Below are 27,902 nucleotides of genomic sequence, written 5' to 3' on the forward strand. Positions count from 1 at the left end.
ATTGTACCTGCTCTTAATACCCTGTCTCACCTCTCATACACACGTAATGTCTTAGAGTTCATGCTGCAATTGGCTACAAATCTATAGCCCATTTTCTTCTCTCTTCTTTTTTCTTCTCGATATGCTGGCTTATAGACTTGCTCTTAGTTAATCATGTTGTGATGAGATTTCTTGTTTTACGTGCAACCAAAATCTATCTCCAAACCGCTGCATCGATCGGGGCCGTCCCTTCTGTTGGCCCATTTATAGCCCATTAATCAAAGAAGTATGAGGCCATATCCTGTGAAAATGCACCAAATGTTGCAAACTTGGAAATACTAATCTCCACCGTTGCATCCAATCTGAACGACCATGATAAGCTCCCATCCACTCTCTCACCTGTTGGATGCACTTTTGCAGAAAACCGCCCGCACCTGGCTGCATATGTTACAAAAAAAACCCTATACTCATCTTCTTTATAGATTCTATCCCTCTCATCTTGTAATGTACTGCTACCATGATTTGTTCCAACAAAGCTCACTGGTCGACTCCTATGGCCAGCGAGACGGCGGTCGCCGGTCTTGAGCTGCGCCATGAGCCACTCCATCTCGGCGCGCTTCAAGACCGCCTTCACCTTCACCCCGCCGCCGCCGCCGCAGCCGTCTCTTCTCCATCCTCCTCCTCCTCCTCCTCTGCTGGTTCTTCCCTCAGCAGGTGGACGAATCCATCCTCCGCGGTGGCGATGGCGAACGGCATCGGCGCTACCCAATCCCCTAAGGCCGTTAGCAACCTCGCCCCCGACCGCTCCCCTGACCTGGACATTGAGTTGCAGGGCTACGAAGGGAATCAAGTCCCAACCAGATCTGGGCCAAGGTATTCTCTTCTCCCTGATGATGGATCTGTGCATTGGAGCCTGGTGAGGTAGAGCAAGGATTGGAGGGAGAGCACATAAGTGCTCTTGGTTTTTTTTCTCTGATTTCTTAGTTAGAAATGTGCAATAACCCTGGAATTGTTCTCTGATTGGAGGGAGAGCATGAGAATATTGCTTGCATGCTGGAATTCTATAAATGTAACTCACACATCATAGTCCCTGAAATGTTTTTTAGTTTCTAAAATGTATATGGATCTCTATTTGGGAAAGTCACTCTGGATGCTTGTGCTTTTTATTATATAATTTTTTTTACAAATGCATGTGCATCTATCCAAAAAGATTCATGTACAAGTTTAATTTGATTACGCGAGATGTTGCTCCTATTATCTCTTTGTGCAACTAACAACATACCATGAATAAGTATGTGCATCTGATCACAAATAAGAAACATTCTACATCTGGGCATGCCAATGAGAAACATTCAGTAGCAGTTGAATTTTGTTTTGTGTCTCACAAGGAATAGTTGTTTTTTTTCCTATAGAGAACATCTGCAAATTGTGCATAGGAAGATTCAAATGTGGGGAGGAGGATGTTGACTTGAAAAGAAGATGGAAGATGGAAAGAAGATGGAAGATGAGACTGTTTAAGATTACTCATTTGATTTTTTTTCAAGGAGTTGAGAGATTTGGGGACTGATAGCTCTAGAGCACTAGTGATAATATAATTTCAAGAATGGGATAATTGGGGCATACCATCTTATGCAGATATTGTGTTCTTCTTTTGTATGATCAATGCATGTCTAAAAGCTTTCAAATTACTCTGGTGTTATCCTGTGAGAAGTAGTCTTTTTATATGGATGACAAACAACCTACCGGCTTGAGGTGAGTTTATTGGCCAGGGATTCCCCCTCGTCACCAAAGTGTCCCTGGGTGAGTTTCTCCATCTTCTCCATCTTCCCCAATCATGGGTTGCAACAAAAGAACACTACTGCACCCAATGCAAGTGGGCAAGCTTGTGCAGAGGAACACAACAAATCAAATGCATAAGGAACAAATCAGGTCAAGAACAAATGGGAGCACACCTCGATTATGACTGAAGACCAGCCCCATCTGCCACCGCCACCCCAAACCCTAACCCTAGATGAACACTTGTTGAGCTTTTGTCCATACCTCTGGAGCAGGAATGGAGGAGGAAGATTGGATGCGAGGAGGAAGCTCGAGGGAGTCAGGGAAGCACATAATCGTGGGGATTTCTCATCAGTTCGAATCGGAAGGAGGGGGTAGGGGACTAGCTGAGGGTGAGACCTTTTCTTTTAGATGGAGAGGAGCTGAGAATTGAGGTGGGGATTTTGGAATTGAGAGCGGGATAACATGGTCCTGATATTTTCAGTAAAACATATGTTAAGTGGGGTGGTAAACGTAAAATGTACAGTTGGAAGGGGTACATTATGATCTCATCCCTTGGAATAGGATCTAACGGTTGGTTTGCATATTTCCAACATTTACCCTGTTTGCACCTGATATGCCCTCAAGAAGTATATATACTATTTAACCAAAACCTAACCTAATCCATCCACCCATGACCCGTACATTCCCAGTGAGAAATTGGCGATTTTACCACCACAAAATAATAGTTTCGTTGGAATACCATTGCTTTAAAGTGATTCACTACAATATCATCTTAAATTAAGTGGTGTTCACCAAAATACCATTTTTATTCTTTTTGTTAATAGAAATATTTTTACTCTATTTTACACTTTTCTCACCAAAATACCCCTACCTATATCTTCTCCTTTCTCCCATGACTAGGATATTGCAACCGTCCCAAATCTCACATATAGGCACAATAATCTCGCATATTTTGTCCCACCGACATAGATAGCCATTTTAACATCATATTAATTAAATCTAGGCATAAAATTGGATCGCATGTAGGCGAGCATCATATTAATTAAATTTGAACAGCACGTAGACTTAAAATTGGATAGCATAGATATGTAATTGAATTTTAAAAAAATGTATATGCTATCCAATTTTATGTCTATGTACTGTTCAAATTTAATTAACATGATTCGTCTATATGCGATCTAATTTTATGCCTATAGGTTGTACCTATATGCGAGATTTGGGATGGTTGCAATATGCTGGGCATGGGAGAAAAGGAAAAGATAGTGGCATGGGTATTTTGGTCCGAGAAAAGAGTAAAATAGAGCAAAAATATTTCTATTAACAAAAAAAAATGTTGGTGAACACCACTTAATTTAGAATGGTATTGCAGTGAATCACTTTGAAGCGATGGCATTCTAGCGAAACATATTGTTTTGCGATGGTAAAATCGCCAATTTCTCATTCCCAGTTCCCCAGCACCTTCTACCGCCGAGGCTTTTAACTATTTGCCACTCTTATGAGTGGTGTTTAATGATTTGTCACTAGACCCATATGTCATGGACAGTGAGTGACAAATTATTAATTACCACGTTGCAGGAGTGGCAAATAGTTAAATTTCCCCCTACCGCCCACGCTCAGGGCGGCGCAGGCAAGGGACAGCGCAGGCAGTCAGGGGCATAGAGCGGCGCTCGGGCACGGCTAGGCTGCGGGCAAGGGGCGCGCGCGTGGCGTCCCCCAGGGCGGCTGCTCGGTCCAGGGACGGCGGTGGTGCAAGAAAGGGTTGCGCCCGGCGGCGACGGGCCCTAGGGCGGTTGCTGCTCGTCATTTGGGCGGCGACTGCTCGATCCAGGGATGACGATGGTGCGGGCAAGGGGTGCGAGAGGCGGCTGAGAGTGGATATGGCTCAACGCGATAATCATGTTGATACACGAAGAGTATTACATATAGGCGCCAACCTTCCATAGAACACTCGACCGATTTATGGAAGCATGATCGGGAGGTTTTAGGAAAGAGGGCTAATTAGAGATACATGCCATATACAGTCTAACACCCCCCCGCAGTCGCAACGGCGCTAGCAGACGTTGAGACTGGAGCGAAACTCGGTGAAGACCGGTGTAGGAAGCCCCTTGGTGAAGATGTCGGCGTACTGCGATGTTGTGGGAACATGAAGAACACGGACGGCGCCGACCGCGACACGTTCCCGAACGAAGTGAAGGTCGATCTCAACATGCTTGGTACGCTGATGCTGCACCGGGTTGGAGGAGAGGTAGACGGCACTGACATTGTCGCAGTAGACCAGTGTAGCCCGCGACGGCGGAGAATGTAGCTCCTGGAGTAGCTGGCGCAGCCATGTGACCTCGGCGACTGCATTGGCAACGGCGCGGTACTCGGCCTCTGCACTGGAGCGGGAGACCGTGTGCTAGCGCTTGGAGGACCATGACACCAAGTTGTCTCCAAGGAAGACGGCGTAGCCAGATGTGGAGCGACGAGTGTCAGGGCAGCCGGCCCAGTCGGCGTCGGAGTAGACGGCGAGGTCGCAGGCGGAGGACCGCTGAATGTGGAGTCCCAGGTCCACAGAGCCACGGATGTAGCGGAGGATCCGCTTGAGGGCTGCCAGGTGAGGCTCGCGAGGGTCATGCATGTGAAGGCAGACTTGCTGTACAGCATAGGAGATGTCGGGCCGGGTGAAGGTGAGGTACTGTAGCGCACCGGCGAGGCTCCTGAAGTCTGTGGGATCCGCTACAGGAGGGCCGTCGGAGGAGGAAAGCTTGGCAGTGGTGTCGACAGGAGTGTTACAGGGCTTGCAATCTGCCATGCCTGCACGCTCGAGGATGTCAATGCAGTACTGCCGCTGGCTGAGCACGAGGCCAGCTAAATTCCTGGTGACGCTGACGCCGAGGAAGTGGTGGAGGGCGCCGAGGTCCTTCATGGAAAACTCGCCCTGAAGGGCGGAGATGGTCCAATGAAGGAGCGTGCGTGAGGAAGCCGTCAGCACGATGTCGTCGACGTAGAGCAGAAGGTAGACGGTGTCGTTCCCTCGGTGAAGGATGAACAAGGACGTGTCGGACTTGGCCTCAACAAACCCGATGGACTGTAGAAAGGTGGCGAAGCGGCTGTACCATGCGCGCGGGGCCTGCTTGAGGCCGTAGAGGGACTTGTTGAGGCAGCACACCATGTCGGGCTTGGCGGAGTCGACGAAGCCGGGCGGCTGGGTGCAGTAGACAGTCTCCTGAAGCGTGCCGTGGAGGAAGGCGTTCTTGACGTCGAGTTGGTGCACCGGCCAGTCGCGAGAAACGGCGAGGCTGAGGACAGTGCGGACAGTGGCCGGCTTGACGACCGGGCTGAAAGTCTCATCGAAGTCGACGCCGGGGCGTTGGGTGAAGCCGCGAAGAACCCAACGAGCCTTGTACCGGTCGAGGGAGCCGTCAGCATGAAACTTGTGCTTGAAGATCCACTTGCCGGTGACGACGTTCACGCCGGCAGGACGCGGAACAAGATCCCAGGTGCGGTTGGCGAGGAGAGCATTGTACTCTTCTTCCATGGCGGCGCGCCAGAGCGGATCGGCAAGGGCCGCCCGGTATGTCTTGGGCACCGGAGACAGCGGGGCGGCATGAAGATTAAGCCGATGAACAGGCTTGTGGTGACCGGACTTGGCGCGGGTTGTCATGACGTGGTCGTTGACAACCGGTGAGATTCCCAGGCCGGACAGTGGAGTTGGTGCGCCGGTAGCACGAACTGATCGAAGGCGGCGCGGGACATGTGGAGCTGGCGGGAGATGCGGGCCGTCCAGTCGAGGAAGGCCGGGAGGAGCCGGGCAGGTGGAGGCTGATGGAGCCGGCCCAGCTGAAGGCGGTCCAGGTGAAGTCGACGCCGGCCCAATCAGTGCAGGGGTGGGGGAAGGCGGCCCGAGCCGGCTGTCTGGGGAGGACGGCCCACCAGGTGTTGAGGCCGGCCTGGTGGGAGAACAGGGTGGCGGCCGCTCAAGCCCATGCACCATGGGCGAGCTGGCCGTCTGTGTTGTCGGCGCCACAGCTGGTCGACGAGTCGCTCCAATTGGTGCCTGTGCTGGAGCAGTGAAATCCTTCAAAAAATCGAGATCAGTAGCATTGGAGACACCATTAGTGAGCTCAGTAAATGGAAACGAGTGCTCATCAAACACAACATGCCGTGAAATAATAACCCTGTTGGACAGGGGATCAAAACACCGATATCCTTTATGGTAGAGGGGGTAGCCTAGGAAAACGCACATGGTGGAACGGGGGGCAAGCTTGTGCGGTGTGGTGGCGGAGAGGTTTGGATAACACTTGCAACCGAAGACACGAAGGTGCGAATATGAGGGATGGGTACCATATAGGGCAAAGTGAGGGGTGTGGCGATCGAGTGTTTTGGTGGGGTGTCGGTTGATGAGGTGTGTGGCGGTGTGAAGCGCTTCAACCCAGAAGGATCCGGGGAGCTTGGCCTGAAACAGCATGGAGCGAACAATGTTATTGAGGGAACGAAGGATGCGTTCGGCTTTACCATTCTGAGGCGAGGTGTGGGGGCAAGACATCCGAAGGTGAACACCATTGGTGAGAAAGAAGGTGCGAGCGGCGGAGTTGTCAAACTCACGGCCGTTGTCGCACTGAATGCTGCGGATGTTAGTGGCAAACTGAGTCTTAACATAAGCAAAAAAGTGGGACAAGGTGGTGAAAGTGTCGGATTTAAAACGTAAAGGGAAAGTCCACACATAATGTGAGCAATCGTCAAGAATGACAAGATAGTATTTAAACCCGGAAGCACTAACGACAGGAGATGTCCATAAATCACAATGCAATAACTCAAAGTTTGTCGATGCCCGAGAAGTAGAACTAGCAAAGGGAAGGCGAACATGGCGGCCAAGCTGGCAAGCGTGACACACTCCGGTGAGGTCGCCGCGTGTCATAGGGACGACGGCAGCGAGGCGGTTGAGGGCGTCGTGACCAAGGTGGCCGAGACGACGATGCTAGAGAAGGTCGGTGCTGGAGTTGGCGAGGAGGGCGGTGGCTGCTGGTGGAGGAGGCAGTGCATGGTGTAGGGAGTAGAGAGGACCGGAGCTATTGAACCTGGCGATCACGGTCCTGGTGCGAAGATCCTTCACAGAGAAGCCAAAGGGGTCAAACTCGACAGAACACCAATTATCAATAACAAATCGGCGAACGGAGATAAGATTTTTAATAATAGCGGGGGAACAAAGAATGTCACGAAGTGTAAAGGAACGGTTAGGGTGACAAATTTTAGAGTGCCCAATGGAAGTAACAGGAATAGTAGAGCCATTACCAACGACAATATGAGAGGGGGAGTTGGGATTAGGTGGGTGTGAAAGGGAGAGGATACCGGTGTCGGAGGTCATGTGTGCAGTGGCACCAGTGTCCATATACCAGTCATTTGTGGCGGGTTGGTGTAGCGTCGTGGTGTTGAAGGAGCCGGCAAGGGACGCTTGGTCCCACTGCGAAGGAGCACCACCAAACCAGCCCAAAGGGTGTTGAAGAGCCACTGGAGTGGGTGGCTGTGATGGGCCGAACTGGCCCACGCCACCGAGCTGGGCCTGCTGCCCCAGGCCAGCTGCTGTCTGGTAGGGGACGGGCGCCGGGTAGACTTGGCCAGGCAGCGGGCCGCCGCTCGGCCCAGCCAAAGCAGCACCAGCAAAGGGGGAGGGTGCCGGCCTTGGGCCAAGCACACCACGACCCAACGGGCCCGGCCACATGTGGATGGTGCCGGCCCATGGATTATGTGGGGAAGGCCACTGGAAGCCAGCCCTCCACTGGGCACCTTGCGCCTGTGCTGGAACGGTGCTGCCGCCTCCTTGGTTGCTGTTACCGCCGCCACCACCACCGCCACCGCCGCCGCCGTTGCCACCGCGGCGACGCCGGTTGCTGTTGCCCTTGCCGCCACCGCCTTGGTTGCCGGCACCATAGCCGGTGCCGTGCGCTGGATTGGCGCCCTTGCCGCCGTTGGTCGTGCTGCCCGTGGCGAGGAAGACGGCGGAAGAAGCAGACGCGGCGTGGTTCGGCTTGGAGAGTTCTTCCAGGCGAAGCATGGAGCGAAGCTCGGCGAAGGTCGGGAATGGCCGCTGCATGGGAACTAGAGACCGGAGGTTATTGAACTTCTCGGACAAACCGCTCAAAGTGTTGAGGACGAGGGTGCGGTCGCGGACGGGCTCGCCGACGTCGCCGAGGCTGTCAGCGAAGGTCTTCATCTTGCGGCAGTACTCGTCGACGGAGAGGTCGCCTTGTCGGAACGTGTGGAATTCCGTCGTGAGGTTGAGGGCACGTTGCTCGCTGTTGCCAAGGAATTGATACTCGAGGCCGCGCCAAACGAGACGAGCTGTAGTGTCAGTCGCAAGGACGTCTTGGAGAAGGTCGAAGGAGATGGTGCCGAAGAGCCAAGCGAGGACGACACAATCCATTTGCACCCAATCGGCGCGGTCGAAGTGGTACGCGTCGGAGAGGACGTGATCCGTGAGGGCGTACTTGCCGAGTGCCACGAGGAAGAGGCCATGCCATCGTGTGTAGTTGGTGGCAGCGACGTCGAGAGTCACGGGAACGAGTGCCTTGATGTTGAGGACGCTGACGGCTTGAGCGTGGAGTGCTGCCAAGGCGGCGTCGTCGAGAGGAGTGGCGGGTGGGCGCGAGAAGTCGGGGACGGTCGGCTCCGGCGTGTGGACGCCATGCGCGAGGCGCGCAGAGGCGAAGAGGGCGGCGAGGTCAGCCGGCATGGTGCCGGGAAGAGGCGCCGTGGTCGCAGGCGCCACGCCGTGGGTGGCGGCCACGGAGGTCGCGGCGATGCCTGCGCCGGCGGGGGCGCTAGTAGTCGCGGGAGCGCCGGTCGTCGCGGGAGTGCCGGACAGGAGGGTGCTCAGCACGGGGGAGAGGGCGTTGCGAGCGGCGTCGGAGGCCCGGGTGGCAGCAGAGTCGACGACGGTGTTCGCCATCGTGGGGTCGATCTCCATGCCAGGCAGCACCTGGAACGCGGCGCGGACAGCCTTCGCGACGGCATCAGCCGCTGTGTCCAGGGCGGCAGAGGTGGGGGAGGGAGGGGTGGAGGAGGCGGACGACATGAGGCCGGCCGGAGAAGAGGATGTGGTGGCCGGTGAGGTCGTCGGCGATGGGTTAGGGAGCGGAAGCTTGTGATCGGCTGTCTGATACCATGAGAGTGGATATGGCTCAACGCGATAATCATGTTGATACACGAAGAGTATTACATATAGGCGCTAACCTTCCATAGAACACTCGACCGATTTATGGAAGCATGATCGGGAGGTTTTAGGAAAGATGGCTAATTAGAGATACATGCCATATACAGTCTAACAGCGGCAGAGGCGCAGGCAAGCGACAACAGAGCAGGTGCGGGCAAGCGGCGACATAGGCGCAGGCCGCAGGCAAGCTGCAACAACGGAGCAAAGTGTGAACCCGGACTGGGTACCTGTCTATCTTTGCTATTTTTCTTTACTGATGTATAATAATTAACATTGCAAATAATTTATTTTATTTTACACTGATATTAGGGCACCAAGAGCAGCATGATTCTTGGTTCTTAGTTTTTTTAATGCATGAATCGGACTTTTTTTTTCGCCCTTCTTTACTGGTTTTTTGTTTTCTTATCGCCTTTTTACGACTTTTTTTTCTTTGTGTCAAATCGGACTTTCTTTTTTCTTGTTTTTATGTTTTTTCGCAGAGATAGTGATGCATAAGAGATACAAATAGATATTTCATGATCTCTTCATGATCAGAGATTCTATCTTTTTTTCTGTTTTTTAATTTTTTTCTCTATTTTCATATTATTTTCGAACTCTTCTCCTCTTACGAGTGTATCAAAATTTTATTCTTCCAGATCAGAGGTTTTCAAATCTACTTGTTTTCTGATATCCTCATAGTCAAAGATTCTATTTGTATTTTCAGATTTTTTTTCCCGATCTCTTCACTTCTTTTAAATTCAGAGGTTCTCATTTTTAGTTCATTTCGTATTTGCTCCACAGAATCTTCGTCTACCTGCAGTCCCGTCGCTCTCTCACCAGCAGCCATGGCCGCGGATCCCACCACCGGCGGCGGCGAGGCGGAGTCCTTCTTCCGCGCCGCGCCGCCGCTCCGCGACCAGGACCGCGTCGCCGGGGACCTCGCCGACTTCGTCGCCCGCCACTCCGGCAAGTCCCTCCTCCCCTCGCCTCCTCCTTCCCTCTCCTCCGATCTCATCTCCTTCGATGCGTCGCGTGGTGGGTGAGTTTGCTGATCTCGATCGTGTTTGGTGGTGGGTAGGGAGCGGAGGAGGGGGGAGGCTCGCCGGGGTGGTCTGCGTCACCTCCGGCGGCACGACGGTGCCCCTGGAGCAGCGGTGCGTGCGCTACATCGACAACTTCAGCTCCGGCCAGCGAGGGGCCGCGTCCACCGAGTATGCTTACGTCATCATGATGCCCTCTCGTTGCTGTTCTCTCTGCTTTGTACAACTGTTTGGTGCTAATTTTCAGCTTGCTGGTAAAATTCAGGTACTTTCTCAAAGCTGGCTACGCGGTCATCTTCATCTACCGCCGGTAAGTTCAAAAAGAAAAAAAAAAAGTTCAACAATTCAATTGTAAGTTCAGAGGAGCTGAAGTTGTTACTGCATGCTCGTTTACGATCATTGTGTAGATAGACAGTGCTTGGGACGTTTTCAGGGAATAAAGAAGAGACAAAAACCAGTGTAGATAGACAGTGCAAGCTGTTTTGTTTACTTTTCTTTCTTTTTTGATTTGTTTTAGTTCTCAATGCCTCATTTAGTGGAAGAGTTGTGAGTGACATCAGCGCCTCTTTGCAGTGGGAGCAAGCAACCTTACTGTAGGTTTCTTCCAGAGGATTCCTTTCTTGATTTATTCGAGCTTGGTGAAGAATCAGATATCCAAGGTTGGGGATTGATCCTAAATTATTTATATTCATGCCAACTGAATTATCTGTTGTTTTTGCTTCTTTTTTTTCACTTTTTAGATGTTTGACCTTAATTATAAACATTTATTGATATGAACTGAAAAGACTAAATGATAAACTCTCATGTAAGTTACTTACCTCAGTCCCAGAATCTCATGCCGCGGTTGTCAAGACAGCAATAAGAAATTATCGGAAGGTATAAACAGTTCTGTTTTAACTCCATGAAACTAGTCTCATGCGCTGGTTACAACTTACAACTGGTCAGACTGGTACAGTTGTGTGACCATTGGCTTGGTTCCTTGATTGCAGGCGATTGATGAAGGCCTATTGCTGAAACTTCCTTTCACCACTATCTTTGAGTACCTTCAGGTTTTGCTCATTATTCCTACAGAAACATGTTCTCATATACACGCTATCATAAAGACAGAGGACTTAGTCAGTCTCACGAGAAAGGCTTAGGGGTCTTCCGGCTAGCACCACCTGGGTTCGAGCCTCACCCCTATCCTAATAAATTTCGATCTGAGAGCCCTTCCTCTCATATCCAGTGTTTTTTTTTTCAGTCAGTCTCACACATAGCGATGCAAGTGGATCTGGATGGACTTGGCCCAATGGCCCATGCTAATTCATTTGCTTGAATTATAATTCGAATGCATATATACATATTTGACCAGAAAGTGACTCATCAATTGAGTAAAATGGGCCAATGGCCAGGTGTCCAGTCCAATTGCATTTGTGCTCACACGTCCACTACTGCTGGTGTTTCAAACATTTTATACCTTGTTTCATTGAATATATTATTATATGACTTAGCATTGCAAAAGAATTCAATCACGATCTGTCTCCAATACATTAAGGTGGGGAGATGCTTGGATTTTGAAAATCCAGTCATAATTTAGACTGTCTTAGATATCGAATGCTTTAGGAACTTGCCAATTTTCTGTTATGTTCTACAGTAAAAGATTAACCTTGGCATACTGTTATACTGATGAGGAATCTGATATATCTCTTCTGCTTGTTTTTCCAATAGTTACTGCAAATGGTAGGTACGGCGATGAATTGCTTGGGACGCCAAGGAATGTTTTACCTTGCTGCGGCAGTTTCTGACTTTTATGTTCCATGGGAAAGCATGGTAGGCTCTACTCTTCTGATCATTTCATTGTATTAAAACAAACAAATAGCCTATATGTTCACTGCATTTGGTGTATATATCAGTTAATGATGCTCGTAGGCTTCTAGATGGCGTTTGTCATTGGACATTATAGGTGCCTGGCTTTTCCCTAAATCAGGGGATCCTTATTTAAGAGATCACAGCCCCCTCTTACTTACACCATGTTAGAGTTATACCATTTCAAAATCTTGAAACTTAGGAACCATGTATTGGTATTGAAACATATGATTCTTTTCGTAACTAGTTATAAAAATGGTAGTTACGTAGCATAGTAATGGACTCCTTGTTATCAGATGTTTCATATATATTGGCATATTGCACCCAATGCACTAGTAGTTGCAGGCAACATGGTCATTATGTACCTCGCACATGTTTTGGCAGGCTAAACATAAAATCGAGTCAGCAAGTGGTCCTTTGAACATGCAACTCAATCAAGTTCCGAAGATGCTTTTCATTCTGAGAAAACAATGGGCTCCTTCAGCATTTTGTGTATCCTTCAAGGTTAGTTTGATGTATTTTCACACTTCCATATGGAGCTATGGTTGCTCAAGCTTTTTTCTGCATTAAAGAAAACCTCAGTGTACCTTCATTCTGCTCGTGTTACTCTCGAAATATCTTATTTTCTAGAGTCGAGATGACTAGACCCACCTTACTGCTGGCGCCTAATACCTGCACATTACAGCTTGAGACGGACCCAGATATCCTTCTGCAGAAGGCAGAGGCAGCTCTGAGAAAGTATGGTATGAATGTCGTGGTCGCCAACGAGCTAGCGAACTACAAAGATGTAGTTGTGATGGTCACAAGCAATGGGAGGACAACCGTGCGAAGGCCCAGCAAGGAGGACGACGTCGAAGAACAGTTAATCGATCTCTTGGTAGAGATGCACTCCGAACACATCATGCAGCTCAATCAAGACGTGCACAAGCTGACATAACAATTATACTGAATGGAATACGAGTATCAGAATTCTTGGCAACTACATCATCCAAAGTTGTTACAACTTACGAGCCACGAGCTGAACTATGAATATCATGACTTGTAAAAAAGAAAAAGAATAGCATATGCCCACAAATGGTGGTAAAGTATGTATGTACCACATTCAGGTGTCAATGTTACGCCTGGTGCTTCTGTAACTTACTACATGTTAATTCCCTGGGAAAGGGCCTTGGGAGATAGGCATGATTTTTTTTTTCTAAGTTTTCCTTTTCTCAAATCATCTTGTTGTGATTTTTGGACGTTTTGTGTAGTCTTCCATGCTCCTGCTTCAAATTCCCTAGGGAGATTTTTGGACGTTAATAGATTCATTAACATCTATATGAACTGTGGGCAATGCTAGAAAGTCTTATAATATAAATGTAGATTCATTAACATCTACATGAATGTGGGCAATGCTAGAAAGTCCTATAATATGAATATGAAACGGAGGAAGTGCATTTAATAGCACTATGTTGGTGCATACCTAGAGAAAAATTATCAGAACTTTGGAGACGAGCTTGCATTATTTAATATGGATGAAGGGGGTGATCCGATGCTAGTACTAACTGATTGAAAGTCAAAATTGTTTTCATTATTATGATTTATGACACGATATGTAAATTCACGCCTATCCGATGCTAGGATCATTTGATTTTTTTTTCTAGTCAAACTTTTTTAAGTTTGATCAAATGTATAGAAAATATACTATTATTTTCAACACAAAACAAACATAATATCAAATTATATTTAATGTTAGATCTAATAAAACTATTTTTATATTTTAGTTGTTAAATTTTTATATAAACTAGGAAAGTCAAACAACTTTACTGTATGAAATGGAGGGAGTAAATGACACTGTGCTTCCCCCTCAAATGCACGCTTAGAGCACCCGCAATGGTAAAGTAATGTGCTATCTATAAAACATGTACATCTCAGCAATAGACTAGATTAATAGTAAATCACTTCAATGGTATGTCTCAATGGGTATCTATAGCTCTCTAATTCATTGCCTCGTTTTTCTCTATAGACTATCTCTAGGTTAGTAGATAACTTTGCTCTCTCTCTTCATTTAATCTCTTCCAAGTAGAAAAATATGCTGACATGGATCTCTTGTAGATAGCATATAGATAACCATTGAGGGTGCCCTTAGGTATGACGCGGCACTATGGAGGCCTAAGAGTTACGGTGAGGCTCAAAGGTTGCGGCTGGAGGTTGAAGACCGTTGACGAGTAGGCCTATTGGCAATGAAAAAGGATACTAACATACGGGGGATAATACGGGGGCTTATCGCCGGTTATGGTAGCTGTCGAAATTGCTACATCTGCGACAATTCAAAACAACTGTAGTTGACAGCCATTGACAATTGTCACGACTATAGCGGCTGCGACGACAAGTTTAGCCGAACACGTCTATAAACACATGATAACGATGGCCCAGTAACACATGATACTCGCTCCGTCCCAAAATATAGCAACTTTTGCTTAGATGGGACGTATTCTAGTACTACGAATCTAGACAAAGCAAAAGTTGCTATATTTTGGAATGGAGGGAGGAGGTTCCATGGATAGTATTGACATTTTTTTTTTCAAATTGATAATGTTACCAATTCAATTAATCCTATTACAATACAAATGAGCAAGGTGAAACAGGAGACAAAAGAGACCCTGTTTAGATGGGACTAAAACTTTTAAGTCCCTATCACATCAGATGTTTGGACACTAATTATAAATATCAAACGCAAACTATTAATAATCTTGGACTAATTCGCGAGACGAATTTATTGAGCCTAATTAATTCATGATTAGCCTATGTGATGCTACAGTAAACATTCTCTAATTATGGATTAATTAGGCTTAAAAAAATTTGTCTCGCAAATTAGCTTTCATTTATATAATTAATTTTGTAAGTAGTTTATTAAATTAGTGTCTAAATACACCGAAACACTAGTTGGCGCATACGCGCGAGGTAGCGAAGTCGCGCGCTGCTGCAGGGCAGGCCCACGAGGGCCACGTGATGTCACGCGGAGGTACGCGCAGCGCGATGTTTCTTTTTTTTTCCATTTTTTGGCGCTATGACGTTTCTTTTTTTTTTTTTTGCCGTGGACTACACGGCCCTGTCACGTTTTTTTTTCACATTTGACTACCGCACACGTAAAGATTTAAAACTTTCAACTCAAGAATTTTTAAAATTTTTCAACTTAGATTTGAAAACTTTTAACTCGGACTTGAAAACTTTCAAGTCAAGATTTGAAAACTTTCAACTCGGACTTAAAAACTTTCAACTCAAAAATTTTTAAAATTTTTCAGCCTAGATTTGAAAACTTTCAAATCAAGATTTGAAAACTTTTAACTCGGACTTGAAAACTTTCAAGTCAAGATTTGAAAAATTTTAACTCGAACTTGAAAACTTTTAAGTCAAGATTTGAAAACTTTCAACTCGGATTTGAAAATTTTCAATTGAAAATTTGAAACTTTCAACTCAATTTTTTTAAAAAAATCAAATCAAGATTTGAAAACTTTCATCTCAAAATTCAAAGCATTCAACTTAAATTTTAAAAACTTTCAACTCAAATTTAAAACTTTCAACTGAAATTGAAGGTGAAAGATTCAATTTATAAAATATAGCACGAAAAAAAACCGCGCGACCACGCGAAGAAAATAAGGGAGCGATTCAAGAAAAAAAAAGCGAAAACCGAAAAAAGGCGAAAAAAAGAAAAAACTACCGGGGCTTAGTGCGTCTGCGTGTGCGTGGGCCTTGCGGCGTCGTTACTATGCTAGCCCGTGCGTGGGCCTTGGCGGCGTCTGCGCTAGGAACGCGTACGCGCTGATTAGCTGTGCCCCTAAATACAGAGACTTAGGCCCCGTTTGGCACAGCTCCAGCTCCCAACTCCAACTTACCTAGAGCTGGAGCTGTGCCAAACGGTACAAATTCTTTGTTTTTTGGAGCGGAGTTGGCAGAGCAGCTCCACAAATTTGTACTACGGGGGTGGAGCTGGGTTTTTGCTGCTCCACAGCTCCACTCCACCCCAAAAGACCCACTACCCTTTAAAATTTTGATGTATTTACACAGAAATGCCATTGAACTACCCCTAAACTCCTCCTCCTCCTCCCATCCTCTCTCTCCTCTCCCATCTTCTCCGGCAAGATTCGGCGGCAACCGGCGGCGGGCAGGCTGGCGGCGGCGGAGCACGGGCTCGGCGGCGGCGTGCGGGCTAGCGGCGGCGCGCGGGCTCGGCGGAGGCGTGCGAGGTCGACAGCGCGGGGGCTGGCCGACGGTGCGCGGGCTCGGCGGCGACGCGGGGGCTGGTCGGCGGGCGGCGGCGCAGGGGCTAGCCGGCAGCGCGCGACCTGGCGGCGGCGCGGGGGCTGGCCGGCGGCGCGTGGGCTTGGCGGCGACGCGGGGGCTGGCCGGCTGACGGCGGCGTGCCGCTTGGCGGCGGGGATTCCTTTTTTTTTCTTTTTTTTTTTCAGATCTGGAGCTAAAAGTTTGCCAAACACTTTTGATGGGTCTGTAACTCCAATAGGAGCTAGCTCCAACTGGAGTAGGAGTTTGGAGCTGGGAGTTGGAGTTTGGAGCCCTACCAAACGGGGCCTAATAAGAGTTAACTCCACCACCTGAAGCGGATGGTTGTTTTTCCTGCTTTTAGCCATGGGGCCCACCTGTCAGACCACCTCCTCAGCTCGCCTCCTCCCTCGTAGGCGTCGACCCTTCCCCTCCACCTCAAAGCCGGCGGCATCCTTTCCCGGTGATGGCAGCGCCCGGCGAGCTCGCAAACGACGGCGGCGACGCAAGTCCGGTGACTCCCATGCCCGCTGGGGGTGGCGGCGGCAATGCAGCTTCTCTTCCCCGTCCTCTTCCTCCCGCGCGGCCTCCCCCTATCCTCCCTCGTTGTGGCGTCGTCCTGCGGCAGCTCGCGAGTGCATGCGCGGCGGAGTTCGAGGCGTGGAGGATGTGCGCCCTGCCCCCGCCAGATCCAGCTACGTGTCACCGGCGGCGTGCTGTGTCGCCCGCCGGCGGGTGCGGGTCCAAGGGGATCAGGCAAGCTGCTGCGCTCGGCATCGGCCTCGTACTAATCGTCGGGGGGAAAAATGGCTGTGCGCTGACGAGCATGTGGACATCCAGGCATGACTCATGAGGCGATCCTTCCTTCTTTTGCCTCGCAGTCGCAGGCAGCGATTTCTTGCAAATTACTCCAAATTGCTGCAGATCAGCTGACCTTCTAGCGTACAGTGACATTTAGTTTTGGCTTCCTTGATTCCTTGTGCAGGAAGAGGGCAGGGAAGAACCGGGGGAGACGACGGCCATGCTGGAGAATTTCGTCCCAAATGTGGGTTCTATCAATTTTTTTTAGTATATAATTATATATTGCTGACTATACTGCCACATGATAAAATTCACTTTGAAATGAGCTGGGGGGCATTCCATCCGGTTTAGGCGTTGTTCGTCCGCTAATTCCTCTCCCAAGGGGATTGAGGGGGTTTTAGAGCCTTGGACGAGGTGTGGAATCAATCCCTCTCAATCCTCTCCAATCCCTTTCTCATGGGGATTAAATAGTTGAGGGTGATTTTTTGTTGTAAGACTATTGAGGGTGATGTTTTTGCCTGGTATTTGAGTTGACCTGGGAATTCAGACTGAGGCGATAGTCTAGTGAGGTGTACATCATACTTTGCCTAGTTTAGAGGAGTACCTGCAAATCAATGTGAAAATGAAGCTAGCATGATCCATAAAAGAAGATTGAAATGGGTGTTCCTTATTGAATCTGCAATTGCTCTGCAGCCTTAGAACCCCTTCCAAGTATTTGTCACGAGGATCGATGTCATTGAATGAATACCAAATCTCTTGTAGTGTTTGCTAAAACAAACTTTAGAGTGAAGGTAAAACATCTACACGATGGTTTACTGTTAATGGAAAATTGTTAAAACAACTTTGGAGTCAAGGCTGAAAGCAACTAGTCAACTTGGTAGATATTATGTACGTTCAGAGAAAGACAACCGAAAGAACACTGAAAGAATACCTTTTTGTGATGAGAAAAAGCAAGGAAAGTTCCCAAGACCATGTGTCACTTGCCAGCCTTTAGAAGCCTCAATGCCCATGCAAAAAATTCGGGAAAAGCCAAGTCAAGCAAAGGAATTAGTAGGCACAGATAAACTTCATCAAAACAAATTATCTAGAATTGCCTCTGCCATGTATGGTAAGAAAATATTATGTCAGTGCAAAACCATTGTGTGTACATACATTGACCAACAGAACAATAAATGAAAACATACAAGTAGACTGTCAAACCAAGCAAAAAAACAGGCCTGTCAAATAATACCCAAATATAGATGGCTAGACAGGAACAATGGAAAGGCATTGGAACCACTGTAAACTGAATCAAGCTGACAACTCAACCAGCTGAACAACAGTACTTTGGATGAAAGATGAAGCAAACCATTTGAAGAAAACAATTTACAATGGACCAAACATTCCTTCCCACTAGTTCCGAGTTCCAATATTTGAAGGACCAAGCAGTGAAAGAATAACCCAAGCACTGTCCTAGTTTAGAAGAGTACCCGCAAATCAATGAGAAAATTAAGCTAGCATGATTCATACAAGAAGATGGAAATTGGTATTCCTTATTGAATCTGCAATTGCTCTGCAGCCATAGAACCTCTCCCAAGTATTTTGTCATGATGATTCATGTCACTGAATGAATATCAAATCTCTGGTAGTGTTTCCTAAAACAAACTTTAGAGTCAAGGCCTAAAGAGTTATATGATGGTTCACTGTTAACTGAAAATTGTTAAAACAACTTTAGAATCAAGGCCGAAAGCAACAAGACAACTTGGTAGTTGTTGTGTACATTCAGAGAAAGACAACTGAAAGAACGCCTTGTGATGAGAAAAACAAGGAAAGTTCCTAACAGAAAGCCAATAAAGATGGAGAATATTATAACTGAAAGTAACTATAACAATGATGAGTTTGGGACAACAATTGTGCGGCCAGAAAACACTAGTTGACTTGACTTGACCGAGTGGACTCAGTGCATCATCTTTCTTCCAAATGCAGGCCTAGGCACCATATGAACACAGAACATTTCTTCAAATCCTCCACAACTACAAGAAGCTTCCTAGTTTCATGACTAGTACCATCAAACTACCTCATGGACACCTCTCCATCCCACGAATCCTACAATTCGATCATCTAACAGAGAGCTCTGACATAAGATAGTAATGGCGATGATGCTTGTGCGTGTTTCTACAAGAGTGATGAACACCGTCCTGTCCAAGCTCTCCAAGATGTTGGAGGACAAGTACACCAAGCTCAAAGGTGTACACAGTCAAATTGCCTTCTTTAGAGATGAGTTGAGCAGCATGAAGGCTGCCTTGGAGATGCTTGAATCTGTAGAGGAACTTGATCCCCTGCACAAGGATTGGAGGGACACCGTGCGTGAGCTGGCCTATGATATCGAAGATTTCATTGATTCCTTCTTGGTCCTTGTTGATCACAAGCAAGATGAACAATCTACATTCTTTAAGGGATTCTCATACAAACTGAAGAAGATGAAGGCTTGCCATGAAATCTCTAATGAGATCGAAGAACTCAAGACACGTGTGATAGAGGCAAGCAAGAGGCACAAGAGGTATAATTTTATTGGTCTGGTAGCCAGCTGTACCACTTCTGATATTGACCCTAGGCTTCCAGCACTCTACGTTGAGGTTGATGAGCTTGTGGGAATCAATGGACCAAAGGAGCATATCATGGAGTGGTTTGCCAAGGGGATAAGAGATGTAAAAGTCAAGGTGTTGTCCATTGTGGGTTCTGGTGGTCTGGGTAAGACTACTCTCGCCAACCAAGTCTTCCATCAATTCAAATGCCAGTTTGAATGCACAGGTTTTGTGTCTGTGTAACGAAGTCCTAACACAAAGAGTATTTTAAGACAAATGCTTACTGAAGTAGGGATCACTGATTACACATCTGAAGATGAGCGGCAACTCATAGACAGAATAAGGGACCGCCTCAAAGATAAAAGGTAAAACCAGTAATCCACCCACACACAACTATTGATTTTTCTACATTTGGTTAAGCATGGAAACCCTTATTAAGACATACATGGAGAACAACAAGCATACAATGAACAATAGTTAGTGGCTTAATCATGTGCATTTTCTTTGTTTATGAAGTGCATATGCATCTGCTAAAAACAAGAGGTTAACCAGGCTTGACGGCTATAACTTTCAGGAGTAAATTAGAAAAACTTTCTAAACCATTTTTAGATAATACTGTAATGGTGTTCATGAAAAACTAACTTCTTGATGGAAAATGACAGCATATTTGCAAATTTGTGCTGCTTGACTTTTTTTTTCAATTATGTCCTAATCTATGAATAATATTTGTTTCCTCGGAGTGCTAATGTGGACTGCTTGATGGCGAATGACGACACATGTGAACGTTAAAACCTCATTTGAAAGTGCAGGAATTTTTCCCAATCCCTACCGGAAAGAAACTAACACGTGTGAAAGTTTTTCATTCCGAAAAACTGAAAGTCCACAAAAACCTCATGCATTACAGATATGTTGTCACATGTTCACTTGCAAATTTGTTTGTGCAGAAGCTGATCATACATATCTTTTGAAAAGACATACCCATGTTGCTAACTAGGTTCTCCATTCATACTTACAACATAGGGGACCTGAGTGCTAGAGTAAGCATGCATGCTGGTATACAGTCCTGATTGCAGTAGGATAGTAAAGCATACTTAAATGATATATAATTTAATAACCCTGTTAAAATCATGAAACAGGTACTTTGTTGTAATTGATGATGTATGGGATGTGGAAGCATGGAAAGTTGTCAGCCTAGCGTTGTTCAATAATAGATGTGGTAGCAGAATTGTCATGACAACACGTAATGCCGCAGTTGCATCACATTGCTCAAGTGATGGTGGTTGTGTTTATCAAATGGAACCCCTTAATTTTGCTGACTCCAAAATGTTGTTTTGCCAAAAAGCATTTCGTTCCAGGGAATTATACAATCCCCATCTGGAAAAAGTTTGTGATGAGATATTGGCTAAGTGTGGTGGATTACCATTGGCAATTATTACAGTATCTAGCTTGTTAGCGGGCAAGCATGCAAAAGATGAATGGGACAGGATGCTAAATGATATTGGTTGTGCACTTGCTAACAATCCAGATGCTGGGAACATGACAAAGATATTATCTCTTAGTTACTTTGAACTTCCCCACCATCTGAGAACATGTTTCTTATACTTGTGTATATTTCCAGAAGATTACAAGGTTAACAAGCAACGTTTGATAAATAGATGGATTGCTGAAGGATTCGTTCATGAGAAACAAGGATGGAGCACCTATGAAGTTGGCCAGAACTATTTTAATGATCTTATCAATAGAAGTTTGATCCAGCCAGTTGATTTAAAATATGGCCAGGCGAAGGCATGTCGAGTTCATGACATCATTCTTGATTTCATCACATGCAAGGCTACTAAAGAAAATTTTGTCACCACATTGGATTTTGCAGAGCATGGCCATATTTCAAAATTCAGAGTACGTAGGCTCTGTGCCAAGAATCACAATGAAGAAAAGGTTAACAAATCGGCAAGCCTGAATCTCTCCCATGTCCGGTCACTTACTATATTCCAGCATGTCAATGGAACTTCCTTGTTTGTTTTCCCAACTCTGCGTGTGTTGGACCTATCAAAATCAGGGTTGACAGAAAACCATCTTGAAAGTATTGACAAGCTGCATCATCTCAAGTATTTGTCTCTTCGATCAACATCAATAACTAAGCTCCCAACAAAAATTGAACAACTGCATTATCTACAAACACTGGACATATGTGATACCAAAATTCAAGAGCTTCCGCTAAGTATTGCAAAACTTGAGTGCCTGGCCCATCTATATGTTGAAAGATGGACTAGATTTCCTGATGGTTTAATTGGTAAGATGCAGAGCTTGGAAGAACTAGAGGAATTTGGCATCTACTGTGAGCTAGGCAAGTCTCTGGAAGGATTCAGTCAGCTAACAAAGCTTAGGACATTGAAAGTTCATCTTTTTTGGTGGTCAGATGCCGAGGAATGTCAAAATTATGTCTCAGCCTTACTGTCTAGCAACCTTCATCATCTATATTTGACTGGCGGCCCACTGACCCTGGAATCGTGGTACCCTCCTACTCCTTGCATCATCCGGAAGCTTCATATCAAAGGCTGTTACAACCGTAAGGTCCCAAACTGGATGAGCTATCTTGGAAGCCTCACTGAATTACAACTCTGGATCCGTAGAATGGGACCAAATGATGTTAAGATCCTTGGAGCAATACCCAGCTTGCATTTTCTCGAAGTCAGAACTCTCTGTGGCACCAATGGAAGGATCATCATCTGTGGCAACCAAGGATTCAGAAGTCTGAGATATTTCTCGTTACGAATCAAGAGATGTGGGACCATGCTGGAGTTTGAAGCAGGGTCAATGCCAAAGCTTGAGCACCTCCAGCTTGAATTCCGTTTACATGGAATGGATTGCCTGAATGGTGCTTCTGATTTTGGCATCCAGAATCTCTCCACCCTTACCAAAGTTGAGATTGGTATATGGGGCAACATTTACTCTGACGGTATCTATGATCCGGCACAAGATATGGACGATAGCATCACCAGGTCTGTTGTAAGCCTCATCAAAGCTACCATCGAGACGCTTCCCAATTGTCCGACTAGCAGATTCCAATTAGAGTATGATTGTGGAAATTGTTTATTGGTAAGTTCTCGATCAGACCTGGATACATTGATTATTAATTCATCCTCTTAGTTTCAACTCCTATTATTATTTGTTTCTTGGATGCTGCAAAACTTCTAATATCTAATCGTTTAATTGTATAATTAATTGACTCCTCACTTGTTGCTCTCTTGTTTGAGCTGTGGCTGTATCCTTCTTCCAACATTTGCAAAACATGTGTGATGCTTTTAATAAGTCAAAAATGAGAGATTTCAGCAATTAGTAGCTCCAGAAACTGACCAAGAAGGGGATTACTGAATGCAATTTTACGCTATCTGTTTTCTTAATAATAATCATCATCACATTCATTTCCTTTTTTGTGTTATGTGGAACAGGGTGAGACAAGTCAAGAATTTGAGGGCCAGGGTCCAGATGAGGCCTATCCTCATGAACATAAAATATTTTCACTACAGGAACTACAAGATGCAACAGATTTCTTCAGTAATAACAACGTTCTTGTTGATCTATTCGACAGCAAACTGTACAAAGGAAGACTACAAGATGGTTCCTTAGTAGTTGTTCACATGGATTGTCCAACAGCGGATTGGAGTCGGAGAACACGACAGTTTCAAACACAAGTTGAGATGCCTGTGCATAGAAACCTGGTGCGTCTTCATGGATTCTGCATAACGCCAACAAAAAGGTTCCTTGTGTATCCATACATGTCTAATGGAAGTGTTGCATCATGTTTAAGAGGTACCTTGCCTTGTTTTTCCTAGACTTACAGATTTTCCTTTGCATCATTTAGATGGCTGTTAGCCTGTTACTTTTAACAACTGTAGTATGAAGATATAGAACATTTACTAAGTGGGTGCTATTCTACAGAACGGCCACCATCTCAAGCTCCGCTTGATTGGCAAACGAGACTACGGATCGCATTGGGTTCTGCCAGGGGGTTATCCTATTTACATGATCATTGTGATCCAAAGATTATCCATCGTGACATCAGAGCTGTAAATATTTTCTTAAATGAAGATTTTGAAGCATTAGTGGGGAATTTTTGTTTGGCCAAACTAGAGGATGACATGGATACTGATGATAGAACGGCAGTACGTGGAGTAGTTGGGCATATCGCACCAGAATATCTTTCAGCAGGAATTCTCTCTGAGAAAACTGATGTATATGGCTATGGGATCATGCTTTTGGAGCTTATTACAGGAAAGCGTGCCTTATATCACGATGGCCGTGCCAGAGATGAGGATATATTTCTACTGGACTGGGTACTTGACTAGCACAATCCTCAATTCGAATTGCAGTGCAGATTCCATCCCTTTTGTGGTTTGATGTGGTGTTGGAGTTAGATGAACTAACTTTTCTGTATATGCAAAAATTCATCAGTTAATAGATAGTTCAGTAAGGTCTTTTAAGGTTATATGCTTTGTGCAGGTCAAACGGTTACTCAAGGAGAAAAAGCTGAAAATGTTGGTTGATCCAGATCTACGGAACAATTACATTCATGTTGAGGTAAAATCACTAATCAAGGTTGCGCTTATTTGCACACAAGTCTCCCCTGTAAAACGCCCCAAGATGGTGGAGGTGGTGAGGATGCTAGAAGGTGGTGATGGCCTTGCACAAAGGTGGGAGGTGTGGTGGAAGATAGAAGTAGTTCGACAGGAGGTTCCATTAACTAGTTCGTTTTCATTATCTGCACCTAACAGGTAAAACTATATTTAATAGTAGTGGCAGTTCACTGTTTTTTTTATTACACACTGTTGCTATTTTACACTGTCTGTCTTTCAGTTTTGCCAACAACACTTCCTTGTGTGGTCTTGGCACCCCCAGTGCTCCGCCCCTTCACCCACCGCCTCCATATAACCCAGGTGATTCATTCAGATTCACTGCTATGCAACAGCCTCTTTTTCCCCCAGTGAGATGTGGTACATATGCTGGTATGATACATATTGTTGTGGTTCTGACAAGAATAACCCCTCTTTTTTTTTTTTTTTTTGGCAGGGAGGTCATCTCGTACTGGAGCAATTTCTGGTGGAGTGGCTGCTGGAGCAGCCTTGCTATTTAATATTCCTGCTATTGGTTTTGCCTGGTGGCGACGCAGGAAACCCCAAGAGTATTTTCCTGTTGTACCTGGTAAGCATCCAATAGAACAGGGGACTTGGAGAACAACTTTGATTCAACTTACATTTCCTTATTTGTTACAACTAAGTATACAGGGGTCCATCTTGGCCAGCTTAAAAGATTTTCGCTACGAGAACTTCAAGTTGCAACAAAGACCTTCAACAATAAAAACATTCTTGGCACAGGCGGTTTTAGCAAGGTCTATAAAGGAAGACTAGCAGATGGTTCTTTAGTAGCTGTTAAGAGACTAAAGGAGCAGAGAACACCTGGTGGGGAACTACAGTTTCAAACAGAAGTTGAGATGATTAGCATGGCTTTACATAGAAATCTGTTGCGTTTACGTGGGTTCTGTATGACACCCACAGAAAGGTTGCTTGTGTATCCATACATGGCTAATGGAAGTGTTGCTTCACGTCTGAGAGGTACCTCGCCTTCCTTTTTTCCAGTCATGCATCCCTATATCTTTCAGACAATTAGAGGTTTGATTTGGGTCTTATTTTGTAGAACGACCACCATCTGAACCTCCACTTGATTGGCAAACAAGAAGAAGGATCGCAGCAGGTTCTGCCAGGGGGCTGTCCTATTTACATGATCATTGCAACCCAAAGATCATCCATCGTGATGTCAAAGCGGCAAATATTTTATTAGATGAAGACTTTGAAGCTGTATTTGGAGATTTTGGTTTGGCCAAACCAATGGATTACAAGGATACCCATGTAACAACTGCAGTACATGGAACAATTGGACATATTGCACCAGAATATCTTTCAACAGGAATTCTCTCTGAGAAAACTGATGTATTTGGCTATGGAATCATGCTTTTGGAGCTTATTACAGGAAAACGTGCCTTTGATCTTGCTCTTCTAGCCAGAGGTGAGGGTGTCATGCCACTGGACTGGGTAAGTAACTGGTACATTCCTCAATCCAAATTGCAGTCGAGATGTTCATGCCCTTTTGTGGCTTGCTGCTGTGTCAGAGTTAGATAAAGTAACTTTTCTGTATGTCCAAAAATATCATCTAATAAAATGTAGTTTCAGACTTTCAATAAAGGTCTTAAAAAATAGTATTTTTATGGTTATGTGCTCTGTGCAGGTCAAACGATTAATCAAGGAGGAAAAGCTGGAGAAATTGATTGATCCAGATCTACAGAACAAGTACATTGATGCTGAGGTAGAATCACTAATCCAGGTCGCGCTTCTTTGCACACAAGGCTCCCCTCTGGAACGCCCCAAGATGGCTGCGGTGGTGAGGATGCTTGATGAAGGTGATGGCCTTGCTGAAAGATGGAAGGAGTGGCAGAAGATAGAAATAGTACAGCAGGACGTGGAGCTTGGCCTGTATCAGAATGGTTGGACTGTTGACTCAACTGAGAACCTCCATGCGGTCGAGTTATCAGGGCCAAGGTGATGAATGCTCACCGGTAACTTTCTGCTGATTCTTGTACATCGGAAGAGCAATTCGTACTGATCACCCTAGTCGAATCACCATCTGTTCATATTTGTTTGATGTATAATGCTTTTTCTTGCTCGACGCACAACCATGGACATTGCCATATTGGTGCCACGGAAACAGCACAACCCGAGGAACTAGTGTCCTGAGTGGTTGCTGCAACAATGTCCCAGTATGTTAAACCTACAATTTAGTAGGATGGAACTGGGTATCATTTTTGCCTCCTTTGGGAAGGCTTCAGATGATGCAATTGCCCATGGTGTACTTTTATTTGGGCATTTCGTTATGTCTGTGTTTCCTGTAAAGGATATATACCTAGTTCTGAATCAAATGTACCTTCTGCACAGAGATGTAATCTTTGGTAAGAATCGCTTCTCTTTTTTTTCTTTTCCTAAGGTGGATTGGACAATTTGGTCCTGTTATGGCCGTGTTTTTCTTGGGAAGATTATATGTTTATCTCCGTCTTACACTGTTAGGCACATTATCCGTAAGTTTGTTATTTAAAGAAAACTACTAGCAGGGTAGCCTGCGAGTAATTGCTCGGCTAGCACTTTTATAAAATTATCTGGTTTTTACACATGACTTTTTTAAAAAATATACTAAATAGTCATCTAATTGTTTTAGGATTCTTTTTTTTTTTATAAAAGAAGTCGAATCTTCTCATTAGCAACCACCAGCAACTACCCCTCGCTCATTTGCCCCCATTTTACTTGCTTGCTCAGCTTGCCATGGCTTCTATTTATACTCACCTTTAGAAAAACCAAACCTTATAAATTTTAGAGTTCAAAATAGAACACACATGTACCTTTTGTTCAAATATAAAAATCAAGTTGTAATTCTCATGTAACTCTTTATTTATTTTTCTTAATCCATAATATTATAATCTAATTTCACCTAGACTTTAGGTGGCCGCACGGGCATTGATATTGTTCAAAGGTAAGACTATAGTTTGTTTAGAAATTATCTCATAGATAGCGAACTAAAGGTTGGACGATGTCATTTTAAAATGATTCAGGGGGTCATATTTTTATCCATAGTTTTGTGTGTTTAGATCCATGGGTGTAAAGTTTTGGCGTGTCACATCGGATATACGGATACATATTTGAAGTATTAAACGTAGTCTAATAATAAAATAAATTACAGAATCTGCCTGTAAACCGCGAGACAAATTTATTAAGTCTAATTAATCCATCGTTAGCAAATGTTTACTGTAGCATCACATTGTCAAATCACGGCGCAATTATATGCTTAAAAGATTTGTCTCGTAATTTACACGCAATATGTGTAATTAGTTATTTTTTCGTTTATATTTAATACTCTATACATGTGCCTAAACATTTGATGTGACAGGGTGTAAAATTTTGCTAGGGATCTAAACAAGCCATTTAAAGAACTTTAAAGGTTTTGGTGCACACAAACCACCTACCCTATTAACATTGTTTGAAGCAAATTTCTTTCTTTTTCACATGTTTGATTATTTTCTTTGAAACAATATTTATTTCAAATATAATTTAGGACTGAGGGAGTAAGAGCCAATGAACCAATCTGATGGGAAAAGAATGTGGGGGTGTCAGTCTCAGGCTCTCAGCCAACCAACATCAGGCGGAGATGACAACATCGACGACAGGCAGCTATATTGAAGCTCTGAATTCATAGATCTTGTATCAGAGCAGGTACAATAGAATGGTTAAGCAGGCTTCAAAATTTCTAATCCTAAATTAAGAAAAGATAATCAAAGAGAGAGATGCAAGCGGGCGCTTGTTCTAGGCGCTTGCACGGCCCCCCACATGCATGCAGCTAGCAGGGGTCATAAAAAGTGTGTTATGT

The 27,902-nt window shown here is 45.4% G+C and overlaps 3 protein-coding genes and 1 long non-coding RNA gene across 6 annotated transcripts; 3 read left to right on the top strand and 1 right to left on the bottom strand.

Annotated features, from left to right (window-relative positions):
* Window positions 1-430: 430 nt before the first annotated feature.
* On the top strand, window positions 431-1,667 carry LOC107281876 (uncharacterized). The gene is made up of 2 exons (XR_010734594.1): window positions 431-852; window positions 1,392-1,667. It is a non-coding gene; the product is annotated as an uncharacterized lncRNA (long non-coding RNA).
* A 4,813-nt stretch (window positions 1,668-6,480) lies between these two features.
* LOC112939900 (uncharacterized) lies at window positions 6,481-8,929 on the bottom strand. The gene is made up of 2 exons (XM_066303617.1): window positions 7,090-8,929; window positions 6,481-6,847 (listed from the first exon to the last, which is right to left on the bottom strand). The coding sequence occupies exons 1-2, from the start codon at window positions 8,810-8,812 to the stop codon at window positions 6,810-6,812; spliced, it is 1,761 nt and encodes a 586-aa protein (XP_066159714.1). The 5' UTR covers window positions 8,813-8,929; the 3' UTR covers window positions 6,481-6,809.
* Window positions 8,930-9,019: 90 nt separating this feature from the next.
* LOC4344795 (phosphopantothenate--cysteine ligase 2-like) lies at window positions 9,020-13,131 on the top strand. 2 transcript variants are annotated; one of them, NM_001422453.1, is made up of 10 exons: window positions 9,020-9,173; window positions 9,731-9,895; window positions 10,008-10,140; window positions 10,235-10,279; window positions 10,543-10,628; window positions 10,793-10,845; window positions 10,959-11,018; window positions 11,677-11,778; window positions 12,199-12,318; window positions 12,500-13,131. In NM_001422453.1, the coding sequence occupies exons 2-10, from the start codon at window positions 9,775-9,777 to the stop codon at window positions 12,749-12,751; spliced, it is 972 nt and encodes a 323-aa protein (NP_001409382.1). In that variant the 5' UTR covers window positions 9,020-9,173; window positions 9,731-9,774; the 3' UTR covers window positions 12,752-13,131. The 2 variants fall into 2 exon arrangements, with proteins under 2 accessions (NP_001409382.1, XP_066168963.1); XM_066312866.1 differs by lacking the exon at window positions 9,020-9,173 and having other exon boundaries at window positions 9,711-9,899; window positions 10,012-10,140; window positions 12,500-13,013.
* Window positions 13,132-16,420: 3,289 nt separating this feature from the next.
* On the top strand, window positions 16,421-26,421 carry LOC4344796 (uncharacterized). Of its 2 annotated transcripts, XM_015792729.3 has the most exons (12): window positions 16,834-16,914; window positions 17,060-17,119; window positions 18,841-19,804; window positions 20,576-22,535; window positions 22,889-23,249; window positions 23,379-23,773; window positions 23,940-24,211; window positions 24,294-24,373; window positions 24,507-24,638; window positions 24,722-25,048; window positions 25,131-25,525; window positions 25,719-26,421. In XM_015792729.3, the coding sequence occupies exons 3-12, from the start codon at window positions 19,716-19,718 to the stop codon at window positions 26,031-26,033; spliced, it is 4,326 nt and encodes a 1,441-aa protein (XP_015648215.1). In that variant the 5' UTR covers window positions 16,834-16,914; window positions 17,060-17,119; window positions 18,841-19,715; the 3' UTR covers window positions 26,034-26,421. The 2 variants fall into 2 exon arrangements, with proteins under 2 accessions (XP_025883431.1, XP_015648215.1); XM_026027646.2 differs by lacking the exon at window positions 18,841-19,804 and having other exon boundaries at window positions 16,421-16,914.
* Window positions 26,422-27,902: the final 1,481 nt, after the last annotated feature.

The sequence above is a fragment of the Oryza sativa genome, chromosome 8, assembly GCF_034140825.1.
Source record: "Oryza sativa Japonica Group chromosome 8, ASM3414082v1".
NCBI classification, from domain to species: domain Eukaryota; kingdom Viridiplantae; phylum Streptophyta; class Magnoliopsida; order Poales; family Poaceae; genus Oryza; species Oryza sativa.